General features: G+C 32.9%; 1 protein-coding gene across 1 annotated transcript; it reads right to left on the bottom strand.

Moving 5' to 3' along the window:
• Positions 1–1,511: 1,511 nt before the first annotated feature.
• LOC127130588 (uncharacterized) lies at positions 1,512–2,057 on the bottom strand. Its single transcript, XM_051059569.1, has one exon. It carries the CDS (start codon positions 2,055–2,057, stop codon positions 1,512–1,514), a length of 546 nt encoding a protein of 181 aa, XP_050915526.1.
• Between the last annotated feature and the right edge of the window lie 18,513 nt (positions 2,058–20,570).

The following is a 20,570-nucleotide window of genomic DNA, read 5'->3' as shown; positions in this document are numbered from 1 at the left end:
TTCATTAAAAATGAATAAAAAGAAACATCTTTGTTATTTTTACCATGAACTATGAGATTTTGATCCTCCATTGCACTTTGTTGGTACATAGGCATGGTGCTCAGGAAGTCTTGACAAACACAAAATTATAAAAAACATTTCTCTTCTTATCTCCCCAATCTTTTACAAACAACACCATTTTAAAGCTTCTATAGTGCTGATATAACCTTGTCGGATAATAACTTCTCAAATTAGAAAAACCCTAAAGGGCATACCTCATGGATCACTCATTCACACTAATAGATCAAAAAATGAATTAACCAATAATCTGGCCAAAAAAGACATTCAACAAAACAATATGATTTGCTACTACAAGGAAATTGGGCCTCACAAAAATATAGACAGGCCCAATTGGATCAAAACAAAAAACAATAAAAAACTTTCTATTGGTTTTTCTTAACAATAAAAAGAAATAGTTAAATATAACAGAAATTAAAATTTTAATAAAAATGTCCACAATTCTTATTTTAAGACATAAGCATTTCTTATTTATTGTGATAATTATTCAAACAAATCAAATCCTTTTCTAATTATAATTATCTTTAATTCTATTGTCAAAGAAAATGCAACAAATGATAATTGTCAATAAAATACTTTAATATTTCAATATTATTAATTTAGAAGCTATGGAACAAATTATACACGCATAACACTTTTAAAATATTATAACATTCAATAATTTTTTTATCAATATATATTTTTCAAAATTCACGATTAGATTAGATTAAATGTTTATATATATATATATATATATATATATATATATATATATATATATATATATATATATATATATATAAAGAAAAACAAAAATTATGAGCTAATAAAAAGAAAAACTATAATCATTTTATATGATTAAGGTGTATTGGTGTCCAAAATTTGTTAAGTAATAGTATTTCTAGTTCCCATATTATTTAGAAAAGATAATCAAAATTAACATCCTTTATGATTTTGTAGTATATAATGTCAATATTGATACATCTCAAATATATATTAAATTAATTAATTTTTTATATAAATTATTTGCATAGATAATTTATAATCATAAACTTTGAACCTAACAATAAATTTCATAAAATAAGTATTTGATAAAAAAATATTTGTAAAAGTAACACAACTCAAGTAAGATAACTTCAAAGTTACAAAATTTAATTCTTCATTTTGATATATGATCCTTGCACTTTAGCCCTAATATTTTGCTTCATTTAAAAATAGTTTAGAATTTATTGAAAAAATTTGACTCTTATCACATGCTGATGTTCAGACAAGTGAAGAAGGCATAGATTTAGTTGATAATTAAAATTATTAATATTAAAAAAAGACAGATTTTATTCATTCATGAAATAAAATACATTAAAATACGGAAGAAAATAAACAAAAGCAACAAAATTTAAATTAAACGATAGAGTGACTATGAAGATATGATGTCACATTATCTGCCTAATGTACTTTTATTAGGTAGACACAAAATCTTAAAGTCTTAGATTTAAATCGAGTTCCTCCACTGTGGATTTAGTTGATAAAGAAGACACATTGACCTCTCTAAGAAATTGACTTTCTCTAATAAAATCACGTGTTTCTATTGGAAGATCGTGAGACAGAAATTGAGCATTGAAACTTCCTTCTGTATCCTCACCGAATGGAGGGGTTTGATTAGCATGACCAAAAAGTTCTAACTCTACAGTATTTGGTCTTTGAAGAATTGGCGGCACAACAACTTGATTGCCACCTAAATAATTATTCATCCTAAGTTGTTGTATTGTGAGGGGTGGATTTGACATTGGCATAACAAATGAAGGTGGTGGGGAGGGTGTATTTGGCATATGCATCCCTCCATAGCTACCAGTTGGAGAACCAAACGAATAAGACATGGTATTATCCATGTGAGTACCAATTGCTTGTTGCAAGTTGCCACGAAAATCAGAATACCCTTGATACTGACTAGAACCTGAATAAGGATAAATGTATGAAAAAATAGGTTTAACCCTTTGGATGGAATCCATTTTCTTCTCCTTCATTTTTCGTTCATTTTTTATTAAGTCACGCTCACGCTTATTGTAACAACCCAATTTTAGTATTTATTTCTTATATTATTATTATTATTATATTTTATTTTATTTATTTGGAGTTTTAATTAATTAATTGGTTGTTAGGTAGTATAATAATTGATTATATTAATTAACTTGGTGTGTATACTGTGTTGGTTTAATTTATTTGAACTAAATAGAAATATTATAATACTAGGTATTATTGGGCCTAATAATTAAATTAGAAGTATCATTCTTTAAGCCCAAATATAATACTAGAATAGTAAGAGGTGAGGAGAGTGAGAAGCCGGATTCATTTGATCATTGACGGCAACAGAGAAAGAAAAGAGGAAAAGTAAGGAGAAGAACGGAAGAACAAGAGAGAAACTAAGGTTTCTAGAAAATTGAAGAGGTAAGGGGGAGAATCCTTATTATTACGGGTTAGTATGATTGGGTCAATGGGTAGAAATATGTTTAGGTTGAAACCCTAATTTTCATAATTTTGGAATTATTAGGTTTTGATGAGTAATCTTTGATTTATGATGATTAATTTCGTTTGGAATGGATATATAGATGAAATTGAGGGATATATTGAGAAACCACTTAGTTTATTAAAGTTCAGTACAGTAATTGTAACGTTCAGAAAAATTCAAAGTTTACACTGAGTAACCGGTTACTCTAAATGAGTTAACCGGTTACATGCTGAAAAATCTACCCAGAAACTGTATTATGTTTTTGTGTTAACCGATTACTCTAAAAGCGTTAACCGGTTACCCTAAATGTGTTAATCGGTTACTTGTTAAAAATTCTGCCCAGGGATTGATTCTGTTTTGTGTTAACCGGTTACCCTAAATGTGTTAACCGGTTACTTACCTAAAAATATGCTCAATATTGAATTCTGTTTTTCAGAGTAACCGGTTACCCAAAATACGTTAATCGGTTACTTAGTTAAAAAAATCTGCCTAGGAATTGAATTCTGTTTTCAAGGTAACGGGTTCCCAAAATACGTTAGCCGGTTACTTGCTGTGAAAAAGGGAAAATTGAGGATTTTAAATGATGTAATCATGTTGAAATGAGTTCTAAGTGTGCGTATTTGACAATTAGTTTATATATGTGAATAGTATATTTGTTATGAATGGGTATATGTACCATTGGTGGATAATTCATAGAGTTGAATTATGGTGATATGTGGAATGTTAAGATGGTAGAGATGATCTTAATTGCATATGTTGTTGGTATTTGTACATTCATTCATGGCATGGTCGACTTCATAGTGGAAGCGGTGAAACTGTGGGTTCACATGGTAATAGACGTTGATCCTTGAATGGAAATAGGCGTAGCAGACGTTGATCCTTAATTGGAAATAGACGTAGTGGCTTTGATCTTGTCCGGATCGGAAGCGTGGCTTAGATTCTAGATATTGAATCGGAAAGCGGTGAAACATTAGGTTCACATTGCGGTACCACATGCATAGAGTCACATGTCTTGCATCGAGTCACATTAGAGTTATATGATATTTGAATATATGCATTGGTGTGATTGTTATGTGTGTATGAGATATGATAATTGAGTTTGGTGATGTTTGGATACATAACTTGGCAAATTATGTGATTATGTGATAATTGTAGTTATGTATATAATTGAGAATATAGTATTGGATTTTAATATTATACTCCTTGAGTTTTGATGTATGCTTGAAACATGTGAAATAAATGTTGGTTAGTATTATTTACATGGTTATACAAGGTGTGATGAATTCCGTTAATTGTTGATTTAATCATTGTGCTTTATTATACTTCTTCATAATGATTTGAATTCTCACCCTTCTGTTTGAATGTTGCCTTTACATGGGCATCGTGCAGATATTCAAAAGTAGTATTGCTGAAGTAAGTGGACGGTAGCTCACTCGAGATTTAGCCAGAGAGTTCCGTATTTTATTTTGGAGGCTAGGTAGTGAGTCAATGCTCTGGTAATGTAACACGGGGTAGATTAGTAGTATTGAACTCATATCTTATTTGGACATGTATTGTGTTATTACTGGTGAACATGTTTAATTGAAATTTGCTGTTTGAGAGGCCATAGTGCCAAATAGTCTGGATATGATTTTATTTTATCTTGAGGAGATTATTGAGAGATGATTATGGTATGGGACATGAATCATTTTATGAAATACATGAATACTCATTATTTTCCGCTGCGAACGCATATTCTTGAATATTCATGATAATTGAAATGTGTTATTTTAAATGACTAGGTGTATTGTATATTGATGATGAATGATGTTGGTTTTTGAAAGCTTTTAGTTTTTGAAAACGTCGATGTGACGCCCTTTTGTTTACATGCGTGTTTATTCACTCTGATTATATGTTAAGTATTTTGGGGTATAAAAAGGGATGTTACACTTATGAGCGTTTTGGTGACCTCCGAGAGCTTGCAAATTTGAGAACTTCTTGTTACAAAAAAGACAGGGGAATTCCTTAGGTAAAACTTCAACAATAACATTTTCGGATGAACTTGAATGACCACCATTCTCTAATAGATTGGAATTTGGCTTAGTGTTATTGTCAAGCCTTAGAGTCAATAAATCTTTAGATTCAGCTAATGATGTTATTACCTTGGTTTCTTCATGCAGTTATGACTCCGTCTCTTAAATCATTTTGTCCTTCTCAAAATCATCATGAGAGGTTGGTGTTATGTTTTTGGTTTCCTTTCTTAGTTGTAGCTCCGATTCTTCAATCATATTGTGTTTTAAGTAATTGTCTTCAATATTTCCGATAGAAATTCATTCATACTTTTTTGTTGTTGAAATAACCAAATAAAAGATATAGAATTTTTCAATGAGAAGAGAAGTTTGTGTGGTTTGATAATTGTTAGTGAAGAGTATTTATGTTTGGATAAACTATTTTTGTATGTTTATACAAGGAAAAAAATATGTATGAAAAAACTAATTCTATGGTCAACAAAAAAGAGAACATTTAAGGAAAATACATTATTTGTCAAGGTCAAGTTTCAGCAATAAATTGACTTGAATTTTTTTATTTACATTAAATTTGATATATATTATCTTAAATTTATAGACTAAATAAAAAATACCACCATGAATGATAGTTTTAGACAAATGGATTTATGACATGCAACTGCAATAAATAATATTTATTGATGCTACTTTTACATTTCTAAGCATTTTATTTTTGGGTTGTGATTTACCTTTTTAATTTTTACGTGTTTTAGAACGAGTCAATTGAGCCATAAATTTTATCTCAAAAAAAGTAAATTATTATATAATAATATTAATGTACACCTAAATTAAATATGAACCAGTATGCTACAATTTTAATTATCTTTTAATGCACTCTCAAATATGCATAAATCCCTTTACAAAACGAGTTTCCCTTTTACTATGATATTAGCCGTTAAGAAGTTTTTATTTGGTATGTGTAGTCATCAACTTGAATGAGTATTTTAAATGCATAAACACAGAGTATAATATAAATAAGATCTTATCTCATCAAATTGTTTTATTTTATTACTAATATCAGTTTGACTTTCTATTTTAGAAGGTTGACTAGAATTGAAATTCAAATTAAAACGTGTAAGGAAATACTTGTAATTTAGTTAAATTTAATGTTTAAAAAAAATTCTATCAAATTAGACATTTTTATTTTAATAATTTTTAAAATTGACCAAATTTTCATTTGTCTATCTATTATTTAAAAAAAAATGGTAAAGCAAATATTGATATTTATGTTATTTTTAATTAAATTAAAATACTAATTATCAAATATGATAATATATTAATAGAATAATATATAGATTAAGAGTCTGATCTTTAATGTCTCGGTATTGAAAATAACAACATAATATATTGGGTGTGCTAAAAAAATGTTAAAATATAAATCAAAATGAAGGATCATGAATTTATTAAAATGAAAATAAGAAAAAAAATTCAACTATGAATATTTTATCAGACATATTTTGATTCATTCAACAATTAGTATTTTAGTCATTGTTTCGTTGGGGAATCATAAATGGAGAGGGATACAGATACTACGACGAAGCGAAGCTTCTTAAGCAATTAAGTGATGTAGCATCGTGGATCGGAGGTTACGATCACGATGTCTCTTGAATCGGAGACGTTGATCTTGAATTAACTATGTTACTCGATCAATCTTGAATCAGCGTTGTTATTCTTTGATACTACAGATCAAACGGGGTACCTACAAATCAAATCTAAATGCTTTCTTTTTGAAATGATTAAAAGGAAAAGGCACAAAGTGGCCAAAATGATTAGATGAGGTTGTTAGTTCTTTTTTATCTTTTTGAAAATAAGGTCAATATGATTAAGTCTTTTACAAATTTGATTAAGAAAATAGTTTAAAAATCAATGGCATAAGGCCAAAGTTTCTACTCATTAAAACAAGTCTAAGTTGAAAACAACAAGCAAAGAAGTTTTAAAAATGAGAGGGAGATTTTGAAATTAAATAAGAAGGGGTAGAGATGAAAGGACTATCCTAGACAAGATTAAAAGTTTAGAGTTTAAAAGATCTAATACATGGGAAGCATCCACAAGACAACAATGTCAGATAGAAATCCATTTCCTTTGGATTGTCAAGCAAGCAACAAAGTCACAATCATCCGAGCAATTAATAAGAAGATCAATTGTATCAAATAAAGATAACCAAACATCCAAGCAATCACTCCAAAGCAAGCAATCTTCAATGTCCTTTAGATGTATCAGATGAAATATCCCTTGAAACATACTCAAAGAGAAACCATCAAATAATATCAATAAGATCAAAATAAAAACTTAGACACAGAGAAAGAATGTATCAGATAAACCCAAGGGGTTCCTCTAGCTTGTATAAGATGAATGGCATTGGTCATGAAATGGTCTCAAATTAATGGCATTGGCCAAGTTTCCTTCCATAGCTCAGGGATGTTGCCTACTCTAAGTCCATAGGTCCAAATCAAGTCACAGACAAAGGTCCAACATTGCAACAATGTGTTTTTTAGGGCTTTTTGTTTTTATTAAGTGTTTTAAGGTCCTAAGACCACAAACAAAACAAGATCACAAACACAAATCTATCACCAGCACAAAAATACAAGGGCTCAAGTGAGCAAAGTGAAAATGATTAAAACATAAAAAAATTGCATGAATGTAAATGACAATGAATGATAAAGTGCAAGAATTTCTACATCATATATGAGAAGGGTTCCAACTTGGATAAAATCAACAAACATGAAAATATGAACCTATACATAATTTATGAGAAGGGTTCCAACTTGGATAAAATCAACAAGTGTGTCACTAGCTCTCACAAATGAAAAGGAGCAAAATTTTCACACAATACCATGAGGAATAGGAGAATTGCAATCTTACTTACAAAAATGTTATTGCCTTTGGGACAAATTTAGCGCTATGTTAAGCAGTCGTAATTGGACTTATGTAGAAGCCACAACTATCTGAGGCCGATAAAAAATAATATTGGTGTTAATACATGCTAGACACAAGGTATAAAGACCAAACTCCTAAAACATACCACACACAAAAATAAGAGGGGATGAACCTATCTCGATCAAGCTCATATTGATTCATCTGACCCAAGGTCATTGATGAATTAACTAGCATTTGATCTATGAGAAATCATTGGCCATGGGAGGATTGGGGAAGAACAGAGATGAAGATGGAGAGATGAAATGAAAGATATCCCAAATTGATCAAGGGATAAACCTCACTTGATCAATACCATTCATTCATCTCGAAGGATGAAGTTCAAACTTCATTAACCCCATAAATCCAATGGTATTGACCAAGTTAAAGTCCAATTCAACCAAGACCAAGGCCAAACATAAGTTGAGTCAACACAAAGTCAATACAAAAGCTCAACAAAACATTAAAGCAGTTAAAACAATTTAAAACAATTTTTAAAATGAAGAAAATAAGTTTTAAAGGGTCAAAAACTTAAAACCCCCTCAAAACACTAAATAAATGACCAAGGGATTTATCATGCATCAAACAAGGTCAAAGGACCATTGACTAATTTTTTTGGCATTTTTCAAAAGTCAGAAGTATTTAAAAATCAATAAAAACAAGTCAAAAATAAAAAAATTCACTAAAAATATAAAACTCAACCCAAAATTAATTTTAAATCAAAACTAGGAAGAGGAAATTATTTGTGAATTTTTGGTGTTGGTCCCATAATTTTCTGATTAAAAATGAAATTATAGTGAATTTTGGAAGAAAATGCTAATTAAAAATTAATTTAGAAAATTAAGTAAATCGGAAAAAACAAGGGCCATCAGATCTCCCTCATTAATTGAGGTGGCAGATCTGATAGCCACGCGCACATATTCCACCAATGCTTCAGTCAACACATGTACATACTTGGTAATTAAAAGGAAAGGACCGGATTAAAAAGTGGGATCAAGATCTGAGGATGTGGATGAGCCAACACACCACCGAAGCCCTAACTCTGGTCATCTTTTCTGGCAACCTTCGTTGGACTTGTCAGACCAAAAAGGTTCCAAAATGGATGGATCATATACCAATTTAAAGAGAAAAATGCAAGGAGCACAAATATGACCTCCAATTCTTTCATCTCTCACTCTATAATCAGAAAAGTGGAGTTGAAACTTGAGGTGTCAAAATTGAGTTGGTTCGATTCAACCTCAAAACAACTCAGGAACATTGCCTATATTGGTAGGACTTTAGCCATCCATAAATTGATTCAAGATCTTGAGAAATGAGAGAGAAGCAAAGAGAAGAAGTTTGAGAAAAATCACCTTCAGTCAGATGCTTTGGAGCTCGATTCTTGATGCAATTCCATTTGGTTTCTCTTCCTCTCACTTGTAGAAGCTTAATGGAATGAAAATGGCAATGAATCCTTGGAGTTCTTATTCACAAATAGAAATTGAGCAAGAGCCCGATTTCAAAGAAATCTTCAAGGAGTTTTGTAGAATGAGGCTATGGGTTTGATTGGCAAATCTTATGCAAGGGTCTTCCTGCATTTTGAGGCAATGGCAATGTATTTATATGCCTAACATTTTTATTTCCACACCATTCAAAGTTTGAACAAAAAATAGCAATTCAAGTTGCATGGGTGCATGGGCATGTGATCAGGCCCAAATGATGATTTCAATCCACTCAAATTCGTGCCAAAATGCTACTGAGGTCATCATATGAGGCCATGGAAAGTTGTACCAAGTTGGAGTTCAAAAGTTTCTAATTAATCCATAAAAAGAACCTATGCACAAGTCCTCCAATTCTCATCAAAATGAAGTGATCTTGGGCTTCTTGGAAAGCTACCATTATGAGGAACAACTTTGATGTTGGTATTTTTTCCATTTAAAGCTTGGAACATGGATAAAGTTGGCCTTGATATTTTCTAAGTTATAAGTCAAATGACCTCTCTTTCCACCTTGAATAACTTTTGATATGAGCTTCAAATGACTTTGGTTCCTTATACAAAGTTGTAGTGCTTTAAATTATATTCAATTTGATCACAAATTTGACACCATTTCGAGCTTGCATGATGGAGTTATGGGTTTTATAAGTTCAGGAAAATTACTTGTTCAATGTTGAGGACCAAATGGACCTATAATGTTTCCTCATGGGACATGCCCTTGAAAGTAGAATTTAACCTTTCTCAAAGAAGAAAAGTTGAAGAATACATATTGAAATTGGTAACTAAACTTGGATAATCTTCATATCATAAAAATTGAGGAAGTTATGGTTCTTGTAAGTTGACCTTCTATCTAGGGCACAAACAAAATGACCTATAATCTTTCACAATAAAAAATAATTTTCCAAGAAAAATTAGCTCTTGATTCCAACATTAAAGTTGTTAGGAATGTCATAAAGAGTAAAGTTTCTCTTGGAATAATTTTCATATGATGAAAATTGTAAGAGATAGGCTCTAGGAATCCCTAGATTTGACCGGTTGACTTTTCTGGTCAACCTACCCGAACCAACTTGCACACTTAAAGTTCCTTTGCTATTAGGGGATCATGGAGGATCATATATTCTTATGCTAATGTAAAAATGAAGTGTACCTTGATATCTTTGACCAATTGTTGAAGAAACTTGCTGAGGAAGGCACACAAGATACCCAGATGAATTAGGGCTTCCTTGATAAACAAGCTTCAAAGTCTTGATGAACTCTTGATAAAAATGACAAATGAATAACATGGGGATCCATATATGATGCTTAGAACTAATGTAGACCTTTGCTTTCTTGATCCCTTTCACTAAGGGTCTCAAACCCTAGTTGTGAGCTTGGTGAGGCACAAGTGGACACACACACTACCTACAAAAGAAACAAAACTACACTAGACATATTTTTGTATTTTAATTAGTAAACAAAGAAAATAAAGCATGATACAATCAAATATTCTTGGTGACCTCTCCCAATTCAAACCCAATGAATGAAAGGTGAGGATGATACTAAGGTGTGATCCCAATGCCAATGCAAAGCTAGGAGATGCCATGAGGGATCTTAGGGGTCAAAATTAGGGTCTTACAGCTGCCCCTATTTAAGGTCCTTCTATCCGGGGATGGGAAGGTTAAAATCTTCGTATCAATGTGGTAAAATCAACTTAAATAACAACAACAAGAAACAAATTTTGGTCCCTAAGAGACCTCAGGATGCATATGAATGAATGCAAAAATAATATTTGTGGGGGATATATTGCCACAAAGGAAAAGAATTTGGGAGAGGCTGAAAGTCCACAGAAGCATAATGCATTCCATAAGGGAAACTCACTAAGGGGACAAAGACTCTGGGGATAAAAAAAATCTATGCATAGGTCAGATTACGACTTAAAAACTGCTGGAGACACGAGGGGATTTCCATGAAAATAAATCAATGGAAAGACTCGGACTAGGGAAAAAGAATTTGCATTTATCTGGATACAACTAACACAACAAGAAATATCCACTAGGGAAGGGAGTAAATCAAAACGATGATGAAATACCCAAACATTCAAAGGGATTTAGATGTCATAAGGAAATACGAATCCAAACTCAATTGGGGAAGAAAAACTTCAACACAGGAGCAAAGGAGATATATTTTCTTCTACCTGTTACTGGGTAAGAAGATAATACACTTGGGCAGAGGGGCATCTGTTACCGGTTACTGGGTAAACATATCAAGGATGACTTGTTGAGTGAAATGAGGAATATCCATTACTGGTTACTGGGTAAGAATAGCCTACTGGGGAAAAGAAAAAGTAGGATTTACAACTACCTGTTACTGGGTAGAAGACCGAACATAGGATTTACATCTACCTGTTACTGGGTAGAAGACCAAAGGAAGAATATCTGTTACTGGTTGAGGTAAACATATCAAGGATAAACTGCCGGGAAAAATCACCAACTACCAGTTACTAGGAAGCTTAACAAAGATGATCAACCACAAAAAAGATTTATACTACTGTAAGACCCCAATTTTGACCCTAAGATCCCTCATGTCATCTCATCATTTGCATTGGTTTTGGGATCACACCTTGGCATTCTCCTCACCCCTTACTTACTGGGTTTGTATTGGGATAGATCACCAAGCACATATTTGATTGTATCATACTTTATTTTTCTTTGTTAACTAACTAAAAGGCCAAAAATATGTCTAGCATATTTTTTTTTTGTAGGTAGTATGTGCACCCACCTGTGCCTCATCAAGCTCATATCTAGGGTTTGAGACCCTCAGTGCAAGGAATCAAGTTATCAAAAGTTAACAATGGTTCTAAGCATCATACATGGATCCCCATGTTCTTTATTTGTCAATTTGATCAAGAGTTCATCAAGAGTTTGAAGCTTGTTTGCCTTGGAAGCCCTAATTCATCTAGGTGTCTTGTGTGTCTTCCTTACCATGTTTCTTCAACATCTGGTCAAAAATCTCAAGGGATACTCCATTATACTTCATCTTAATCATATATGATTCTCCATGAGCCCCAAATAGCAAAATAACTTCAAGTTTGAAAGTTGGTTCAAGGAGGTTGACTAGAAAACTAAACTAGTCAAATCTAGGGTTCCATATACCTTATCTCCTACAATATTTGTCCTATAAAAATAATTCCAAGATAAATGTTATTCTTTATGACATTCTAAACAACTTTCATGTTTGCATCAAGAGCTAATTTTGCTTGGAAAGTCATTTTATATGGTGAAAGATTATAGGTCATTTTGTTTGTGCCCTAGATGGAAGGTCAACTTCCAAGAATCATAACTCGCTCAATTATTATGATATGAGGTTATCCAAGTTTCATGATCAATTTCAATATGTCTTCTCCAACTTTTCTTCTTTGAGAGGAGTCAAATTTCACTTGCAAGGGCATGTACCAAGAGGAAACATTATAGGTCATTTTGGGCCATCATCATTGAACAAGCAATTTTCCTCTACTTCTAAAATTCATAAATCCCCCATGAAATATTCAAATGGTGTCAAAATTTGGACCAAATTGAATAGTATTGAAAGAGATACAACTTTTAAGAAGGAACCAAAGTCATTTAAAGCTCATAGCAAAAGTTATTTAAGGTGGAAAAAGTGGTCATTTGATTTTTAACTTAGAAAATTTTCATCTATGTTTGATTATTCCAACTTATAAACCAAAATTCATCATGATCCAAGCTCCAAATGTAAAAAGTTTCAAGATCAAACTTGTTCCCCTTCATGCTAGCTTTCCAAAGAGTCAAAGATCATGGCATTTAGATCAAAATTGAGGCACTTGCGCATGGTTCCTTTGTTTGGTTTGTTTTGGAAATTTTTGCACTCAAATGATAATTCAAATTGCATGGCTTCATGTTATGACTTCAACATCAATTTCACATGATTTGGAATTGGATCACATCATTATTTAGGACTTGTTGCATGCCCATGCAACCATGCATACCAAGTTGCTATTTTTGGCCATTTTTTGGAAGTGTGTGGAAATGAATCTTTAAGGCTATATATACATGTCATTCTGCTCAGAATGGAGGACCCTTGGCCCAAGCTTTGACCTACAAACTCTCACACCCTCCATTGATAGATATTCTTGAAAGTTTCTCTTGAAATCGATTTTTGATTCCCATTCTGTTTTGGAATTGAAACTCCAAGAATTCAAAGCCCTTTTACATCCAAATCACCTCCTACAAGCTAGTAGAAGCAAAGCCAGTTGAATTGGAATTTAGATTGAGCTTCATCACTGCAAACAGAAGGTGAATTTTCAGAAACTTTCCTTCTTCAGTTCTCCCTCAATTCTCCATCATTTCTCTTGATTTTTGGTTGTCTGAAGTCCTACCAATATAGGCAACAAGATTGAGTTGCTTTGAGGTCAAATTGAAGCAACTCAGTTCATTCACCTTATTTTTCAATTCTATTTATCTCTTTATATAGTGAGAATTGGAAGAAATGGAGGCCAGATTCTTGCTCCTCGTGTTTTTCTCTTCAAAACCGTGTATGGATCTTCATTTTTTTTGAAAGTTTCAGTTGGACCAGTCCGGTGGAGGCCACCTCAGAAGATGATCGGAGCTAGGGCTCCGGTGATGCGTTGAAGAGATCCAGGCCATCTGATCTGGTCCATGGCTTCTAATCCGGGCCTTTGATTTGGATTACCAATGTTGCTACGCGTTGACTTGTGTCTATCATGACTGCACACGTGTGACCATTAGATCTTCCACCTCAATTAATGGTGGAGATCTGATGACCCTTGTTTTTCCTCTTTTATTTTAGTTTCAGATTATTATTTTAAATAGCTTAATTTTGTTTAATTCATAATAATTTCGTTTTTAATTAAAAAAATATGGGACTTTCACCAAAAGTCTTTAAATATTTTCCTCTTCCATATTTTGAATTAAAATAATTTTTTGGATTATATTTGATATTTTTTGTGAATTAAATAGTTTTTGACTTGTTTTTAAATATTTTTAAATATTTCTGACTTTCTAAAAATTCCCAAATTTTTTGTGTAAGGTCCTTTGACCTTGTTTGACCTAGGATAAATCCCTTGGCCATTTATTTGGTGATTTGGGGGGATTTGAGTTTTTTCCCTTTTTAAAATGCATTTTTTTTCATTTTTAAATGTTAAAATGTTGTTGAGTGAATTGGTTGACCTTGTGTTGTTTGATCTTCTGATTGGCCTTGATCATGGTTGATTTGAACTTCCATTTGATCAATAATATTGGATTTATGGGGTTGATGAAGTGTACACTGCATCCCTCAAGATCAATGAATAGTATTGATAAGATGGAATTCCTCCCATGATCAATCTTGGTTTCCAGTTTCCATTTCTCTTCATCTTTATCCTTTTTCTTCCCCAATCCATCATTGACCAATGATTTCTCTATAATCCAAATGCTAGTTTATTCATCAATGACCTTGTGTCAGATGAATCAACATGAGCTTGATTGAGATATGTCCACCCCATTTTATTTTTGTGTGGGGTATGCTTTAGGAGCTTGGTTCTTTGTACCATGTCTATAGCATGCATTAACACCAATATTTTTATTGCCCCGTCTCAAATAGTTGTGACTTCTACATAAGTCCAATCACGATTGCTTAACATAGAGCTAAATCTGTCCCAAAAGGCATAACATTCTTGTATGTGAGATTGTAAGTCTCCCATCCCTCATGGTATTGTGTGAAGACTTAACCTTTTTTCCATTTGTGAGAGCTAGTGGCATACTTGTTGATTTGTCCAAGTTGGAGGCCTTCTCATAGATGATGTCTTGGTTCATGTCTTCATGCTTGTGAGTGGATGGTTGAGTGTTCTCCAAAGAATGACTTAAACAATTGAATCCTTCACTAACATTTCACTAACATTTCACTAACATTTCTTTATTATTGCTTTATCTTTAGTGTCATTTACTTAATGCAATTTAAATTTTAGTACCTTTATCATTCATGGCCATTTACTTTTCATGCAACTTGTTTATGTTTCAGTCATCTTCACTTTGCTCACTTGAGCCATGTCTTTGGGCTTGTATATATTGTGTGCTTGTGATTTTGTTCTGTTTATGGTCTTAGGACCTTAAAATACCTAATAACAACAAAAAAACCCTAAAAAATATGTTGGTGGACTGTTGGACCTCTGCCTTTGTCTTGATCTGAACTTTTGGAGTTAGAGTAGGCAATTTCCCCATGCTTTGAGGACTTGGCCAATGCCATTATTTGAGACTGAGTTATCTTGGCCAATCTCATTCATCTGATACAAGCCTTGAGAACTTCCCCTTTGGTTTATCTGTTAATTTATCTTTGTGCTTAAGCTGTTATTTTGATCTTGTTGTTTATATATGATGATTGTTTCTATGAGTTTTCCATAAGGAACATTTCATCTGATACATTTTGAAGACACTGAAGACTGCTTGCTTTTGGAGTGCTTGCTTGGATGTTGTCCATCTTTATTTGATGCCTCTGATCTTCATATTGATTGCTTGGGTGGTTATGCATATTGCTTGCTTAAAAGTCCAAAGGAAATAGGTTTCTATTTGATATTCTTGTCTTGTGGATTTCATCCCATTGGTCAGATCTTTTCAACTCTAAACTTTTAATTTTTGTCTAGGATAGTCTCTTCATCTCCTCCCACTTCTTTAATTTCAAAATCGCTCCCTCATTTTAAAAGCTTCTTTTCTTGTTATTTTCAACTTAGACATGTTTTAATGGTTAGAAACCTTGGCCTTATGCCATTAAATTTTCAAATATTTTCTTAAGTCAAGTCAAACTTGTAAATGAACTTAACTATATTGACTTTCATTTCAAAAGACAAAAATAATTAACAACCTCATATAATCCTTTTTGGCCATTTTGTGCCCTTTTCTTTTAACCTTTTCAAAAGAGAGAATTTAGGTTTGAGTTATCTTTGGTTGAGATATAATTCTCCCATTTCCATGATATTTTGATTATAAGTATTTCCATTTATTAGGGGTTAGTGACATATTTGATGATTTAATCCGAGTTGGAGCCCTCCCTCTTAAATGTTGTAAAGCATTCTGTAGCGGTAAATTCATGACCATCAAGCTATGGATAAGCTTAATGTCAATAAACCAGAGTCGCCACCGTGCTTTTATTGTTTCCAAAGGAAAAGGGAAAAGTACGAACAAAATCCAAAGATAAGAAGTTTTCAAATTAAAACTAATAAAATGCCAGAGATTACAGGTAAGGGGATGGGTTACACAGAGGGAAGGTGTTAGCACCCAAAGTGTCCTAGGTACTCCTAGGGAGCCCATTTTTATGTGTGTATGAGTTTTTGGTATAAAAGATGTTTGAGAAGAAATAGAGTGTGGGGATGAGAAAAGAATTCATTAATTATATTTTTGTGTTTGACAAGACCTTCGGAATTGTGCCTACGTACCAACATAAAAATGAGGGATCAAAACCTCGTAGTTCGTGGTAACAATTTCAAAAATGAGTGAATTGATTTTAATCAAAAATTTAATTAGAAGGGCACAAAGGGCCCAAAAAATTTGAATGAAGTTGTTAGTTCTTTTTGTCTTTTGAAATTTTAAGTTAATATGATTAGATTTATTTACAAGTTTGATTTAAGAAAAAGGAGTTCAAAAATTCAATGGCATAAGGCCAAAGTTTCTATTTGAAATAAGGCCTAAGTTTCTATTTGAAATAAGGCCTAAGTTTGAAATCAGAAGCAAAGAAAGTTTTTGAAAAGGGGGAGATATTTTGAAATTTAAGAAGTGGGAGAAGATGAAGATACTAATCCTAAGCATACAATTAAAAGTTAAGAGTTGAAAATATCTGACCAATGAGATGCAATCCAACAGACAAGAATGTCATATAGAAAACCCACTTTCCCTTTGGACTTTGAATCAAGCAATAATCAATCAAGCAATTAGCAATATCCAAACATCATGAGGATCAAGGCATCAAATAAATATAACCACATCCAAGCAAGCAAATCCCATAGCTAGCAGTCTTCTTTGTCTTCTCATGTATCAGATGAAATACTCCTTGATCATCTTAGAAGAAACACAAACAAATATATACAATCACAAGATATGGCTCAAATGAGCAAAGTGAAAATGGCATAAACATAAACAAGTTTAATGAAATGTAAATGGCAATGAATGATAAATGACTAAAATTTAAATTGCATAAAGTAAATAACTTGAAAGTAAAGCAATATTAACAATAGTTAGTCAAAAGTTAGTCAAGTGTTAGTGGTGTTTTGTTTTTTAATTGATTAAGTCATTATTTGGAGAACACTCAATCATTCATTCACAAGCATGGATCCTTAAACCAAGACATCTTCCATAGGAAGGAAAAAAGATAAACTTTCCACACAATACCATGATGGATGAGAGACTTACAATCTCACTTACTAGAATGCTCTGCCTTTAGGGTCAAATTTAGCTCTATGTTAAGCAAGCGTAATTGGACTTATGTAGAAGTCACAACCATCTGAGGGCGGACAATAAAAATTTAGGTGTGAATGCATGTTAGAGATTTGGTATGAAGAACCAAACTCCTAAAACATACCACGCACTAAAAGAAAAGATCAAGAGGGGTGGATCTATCTCATCTATACTTGTATTGGTTCATCTGACACAAGGTCATTGATGAACCAATTAGCCTTTAGATATTAGAGATTTCATTGGTCAATGAAAAGAATGAGAAAGAATAGGGATAAAGATGAAGAGGGAGGGGAGTGAGATAAACACAAATTGGTCATGGGAGAAATTTTATTAAATTAAAATCATTCATTTATTTGGGGAGATGAAATGTACATTTCATCAATCCCCTAAATCCAATGATTTTAATCCAAGAAATGTCAAATCAACCATGACCAAGGCCCAAACAAATAGTCAAACATCACAAGACCATAAAAATGGCTCAACATAATTTTTACACAAATGAATTAAAAATCAATCTAAAAATGCATTAAAATTCAATTAAATTTGGTCAAAACCTAATGTCTCTTCAAAACACCAAATAAATGGCCAAGAGATTTATTCTAGGTCAAACAAGGTCAAAAGACCTTAGACAAAATTTCATCATTTTTAAAAAGTCAGAAGTATTTTTAAACAATTAAAAAATATGCACAAAAATATTTAATTCATGAAAAATATCAAAATTTATCCAAAAAATAATTTTAATTCAAAAAATGAAAGAGAAAAATATTTAAAGATTTTTGGTGAAAGTCCCATATTTTTTGGATTAGAAATGAAATTATTATGAATTAAACAAAATAAATGGAATAAACATAAATTCAGAAATTAAAAAGAAAGTAAAAAAAAACAAGGGCAATCAGATCTCCCTCATTAATTGAGATTGTATATCTGATGGTCACATGCTCACGTTTCACCATACTCCTTGGTCAATGCAATGTACACATGGTAATCATAATGAACGCTCAAGATTAAAATATTTGAACCAAATTAGATGCTTGGGCATTGCCAACGCACCACCGGAGCCCTAGCTTTGGTAATCTTCTCCGGTGATCACCATCGGACTGGTCCAAACTCAATTTCATGAAAAATGAAAAACAAGGACACTATTTCAAAGATAAAATGCTCAGGAGCTCGAATATGGCCTCAATTTTTTCCAAATCCAAGTATATAAAAAGATACATGGATTTGAATTTTGAGGATTATAAACTGAGTTGCTTCGATTTAACCTCAAAACAACTCAATCTTGTTTCCTACATTTGTAGGACTTCAGCCAACCAAAAATCAATCAAATTTAATTGAGAAATGGGGGAGGATCTAAGAAGAGAAGTTTCTAAAATTTCAGCTTCGAGCGGCTTCAATTCAGCTTGATCTTGATTTGGATTTGCTTGATTCTTCCTCCTCTTGCTTGCAGTAATCAATTGAGATGGAAAAGGCAATGAATTCTTGGAGTTTGAACTTTAAAACAGAAAGTGAAATTCAAACTCAACTTCATAGAAATCCTCAAGAAATTCTATGGTGTGAGGGTCTGAGTTCTCTTGGCAAAGCTTGGGCAAGGTGTTGATGTGATTTCTGAGGCCATGAGCTTGTTTAAATAGGCAAGGGAATTGATCTTTGCACCACTTGAAATTTTGCCAAAATTGGAAACCAAGTTGCATGGATGCATGGGCAATGGTTTAGGCCTAAAGAATGATGCAATCCATCTCCAATTCATGCACAAAGTGTACTGAGGTTATCACATGGAAGCATGAAAAGAAGAAGAATCATTTGAATTCAAATCTTGCCAAAACAAACCCAACAAAGAAGCCATGCGCAAGTCCCTCAATTTTGATCCAAATGAGATGATCTTGGATTTTGTTTGAAAGGTTGGATCAAGGGGAACAACTTTCATGTTGAACACTTTTCCATTTGAAGCTTGGATCGTGATGAAGTTTGAGGTGGAAGTTTGGAAAATCAAACATATTTGAAAATATTCTAAGTAACAAGTCAAATGTTCACTTCTTCCACCTTGAATAACGTTTGCTATATCAATTCCCCACATGGAGAAAGGCCATGGGGAGGAAATGACGTTCAATAATGTCGGAGGAACATGAATCTTATCTGTATATATCTGACACTTGTGGCATTTCTTCACAAACTTGCAACAGTCAGATTCCATTGTCAGCCAATAGTAACATGCTCACAATATCTTCTTTGCCATTGCATGTCCATTGGAATGAGTACCAAAGGAACCTTCATGGACTTCAGTCATCAATAGGTCTGCTTCGTGTCTATCCACGCATCTGAGCAGAACCATATCAAAGTTTCTCTTGTACAATATATCACAATTCAGGTATAAATTATCGGCTAATCTTCTCAAAGTCTTCTTATCTTTCAAAGATTCCCCAGGCGGGTAAATCTGACTTTGGAGGAAGCACTTGATAAGAAAATACCACAGCTTCTCATCTTTGGCTTCTTCAACAGCAAACACATGAGATGGCCTATCAAGACGCATCACAATCAAATTGGCAACCTCATTCCAATACTTCACTACGATCATTGAAGCCAACATTGCAAGAGCATTTGCCATCCGGTTTTCATCTCGAGGGATATGATGAAACTCAACCTTTGTAAAGAAAGTTGAAATCCTTCTTGCATAATCTCTATATGGTATCAAACCGGGTTGGTTCGTCTCCCATTCACCTTTGATCTGATTCACAACCAAAGCTGAATCTCCACAGACGTCTAAATACTTGATTCTTAGATCGATGGCCTCTTCAAGCCCCATACTGCAAGTTTCATACTCTGCCATATTATTTATACATTTGAAAGTCAATCTAGCTGTAAATGGAAAGTGCGTGCCTTGAGGAGTAATAATCACTACCCCAATGCCATAACTATATTGATTAACAGCTCCATCAAATACCATGCTCCAATGGGAACCAGGTTCTGGCCCTTCTTCAAGCAATGGTTCATCACAATATTTCATTTTCAAGTACAAGATCTCTTCATCAGGAAAATCATAATGTACTGACTGGTAATATTCAATTGGTTGGTGAGCCAAATGGTCAGCCAACACACTACCTTTGATTTCTTTCTGAGATCGGTACTCAATATCATATTCTGATAGCACCATCTGCCAACGGGCAATC

Source organism: Lathyrus oleraceus, chromosome 3 (assembly GCF_024323335.1).
Source record: "Lathyrus oleraceus cultivar Zhongwan6 chromosome 3, CAAS_Psat_ZW6_1.0, whole genome shotgun sequence".
Classification (NCBI taxonomy): Eukaryota; Viridiplantae; Streptophyta; class Magnoliopsida; order Fabales; family Fabaceae; genus Lathyrus; species Lathyrus oleraceus.
This window is presented reverse-complemented; position numbering and strand designations above follow the sequence as displayed.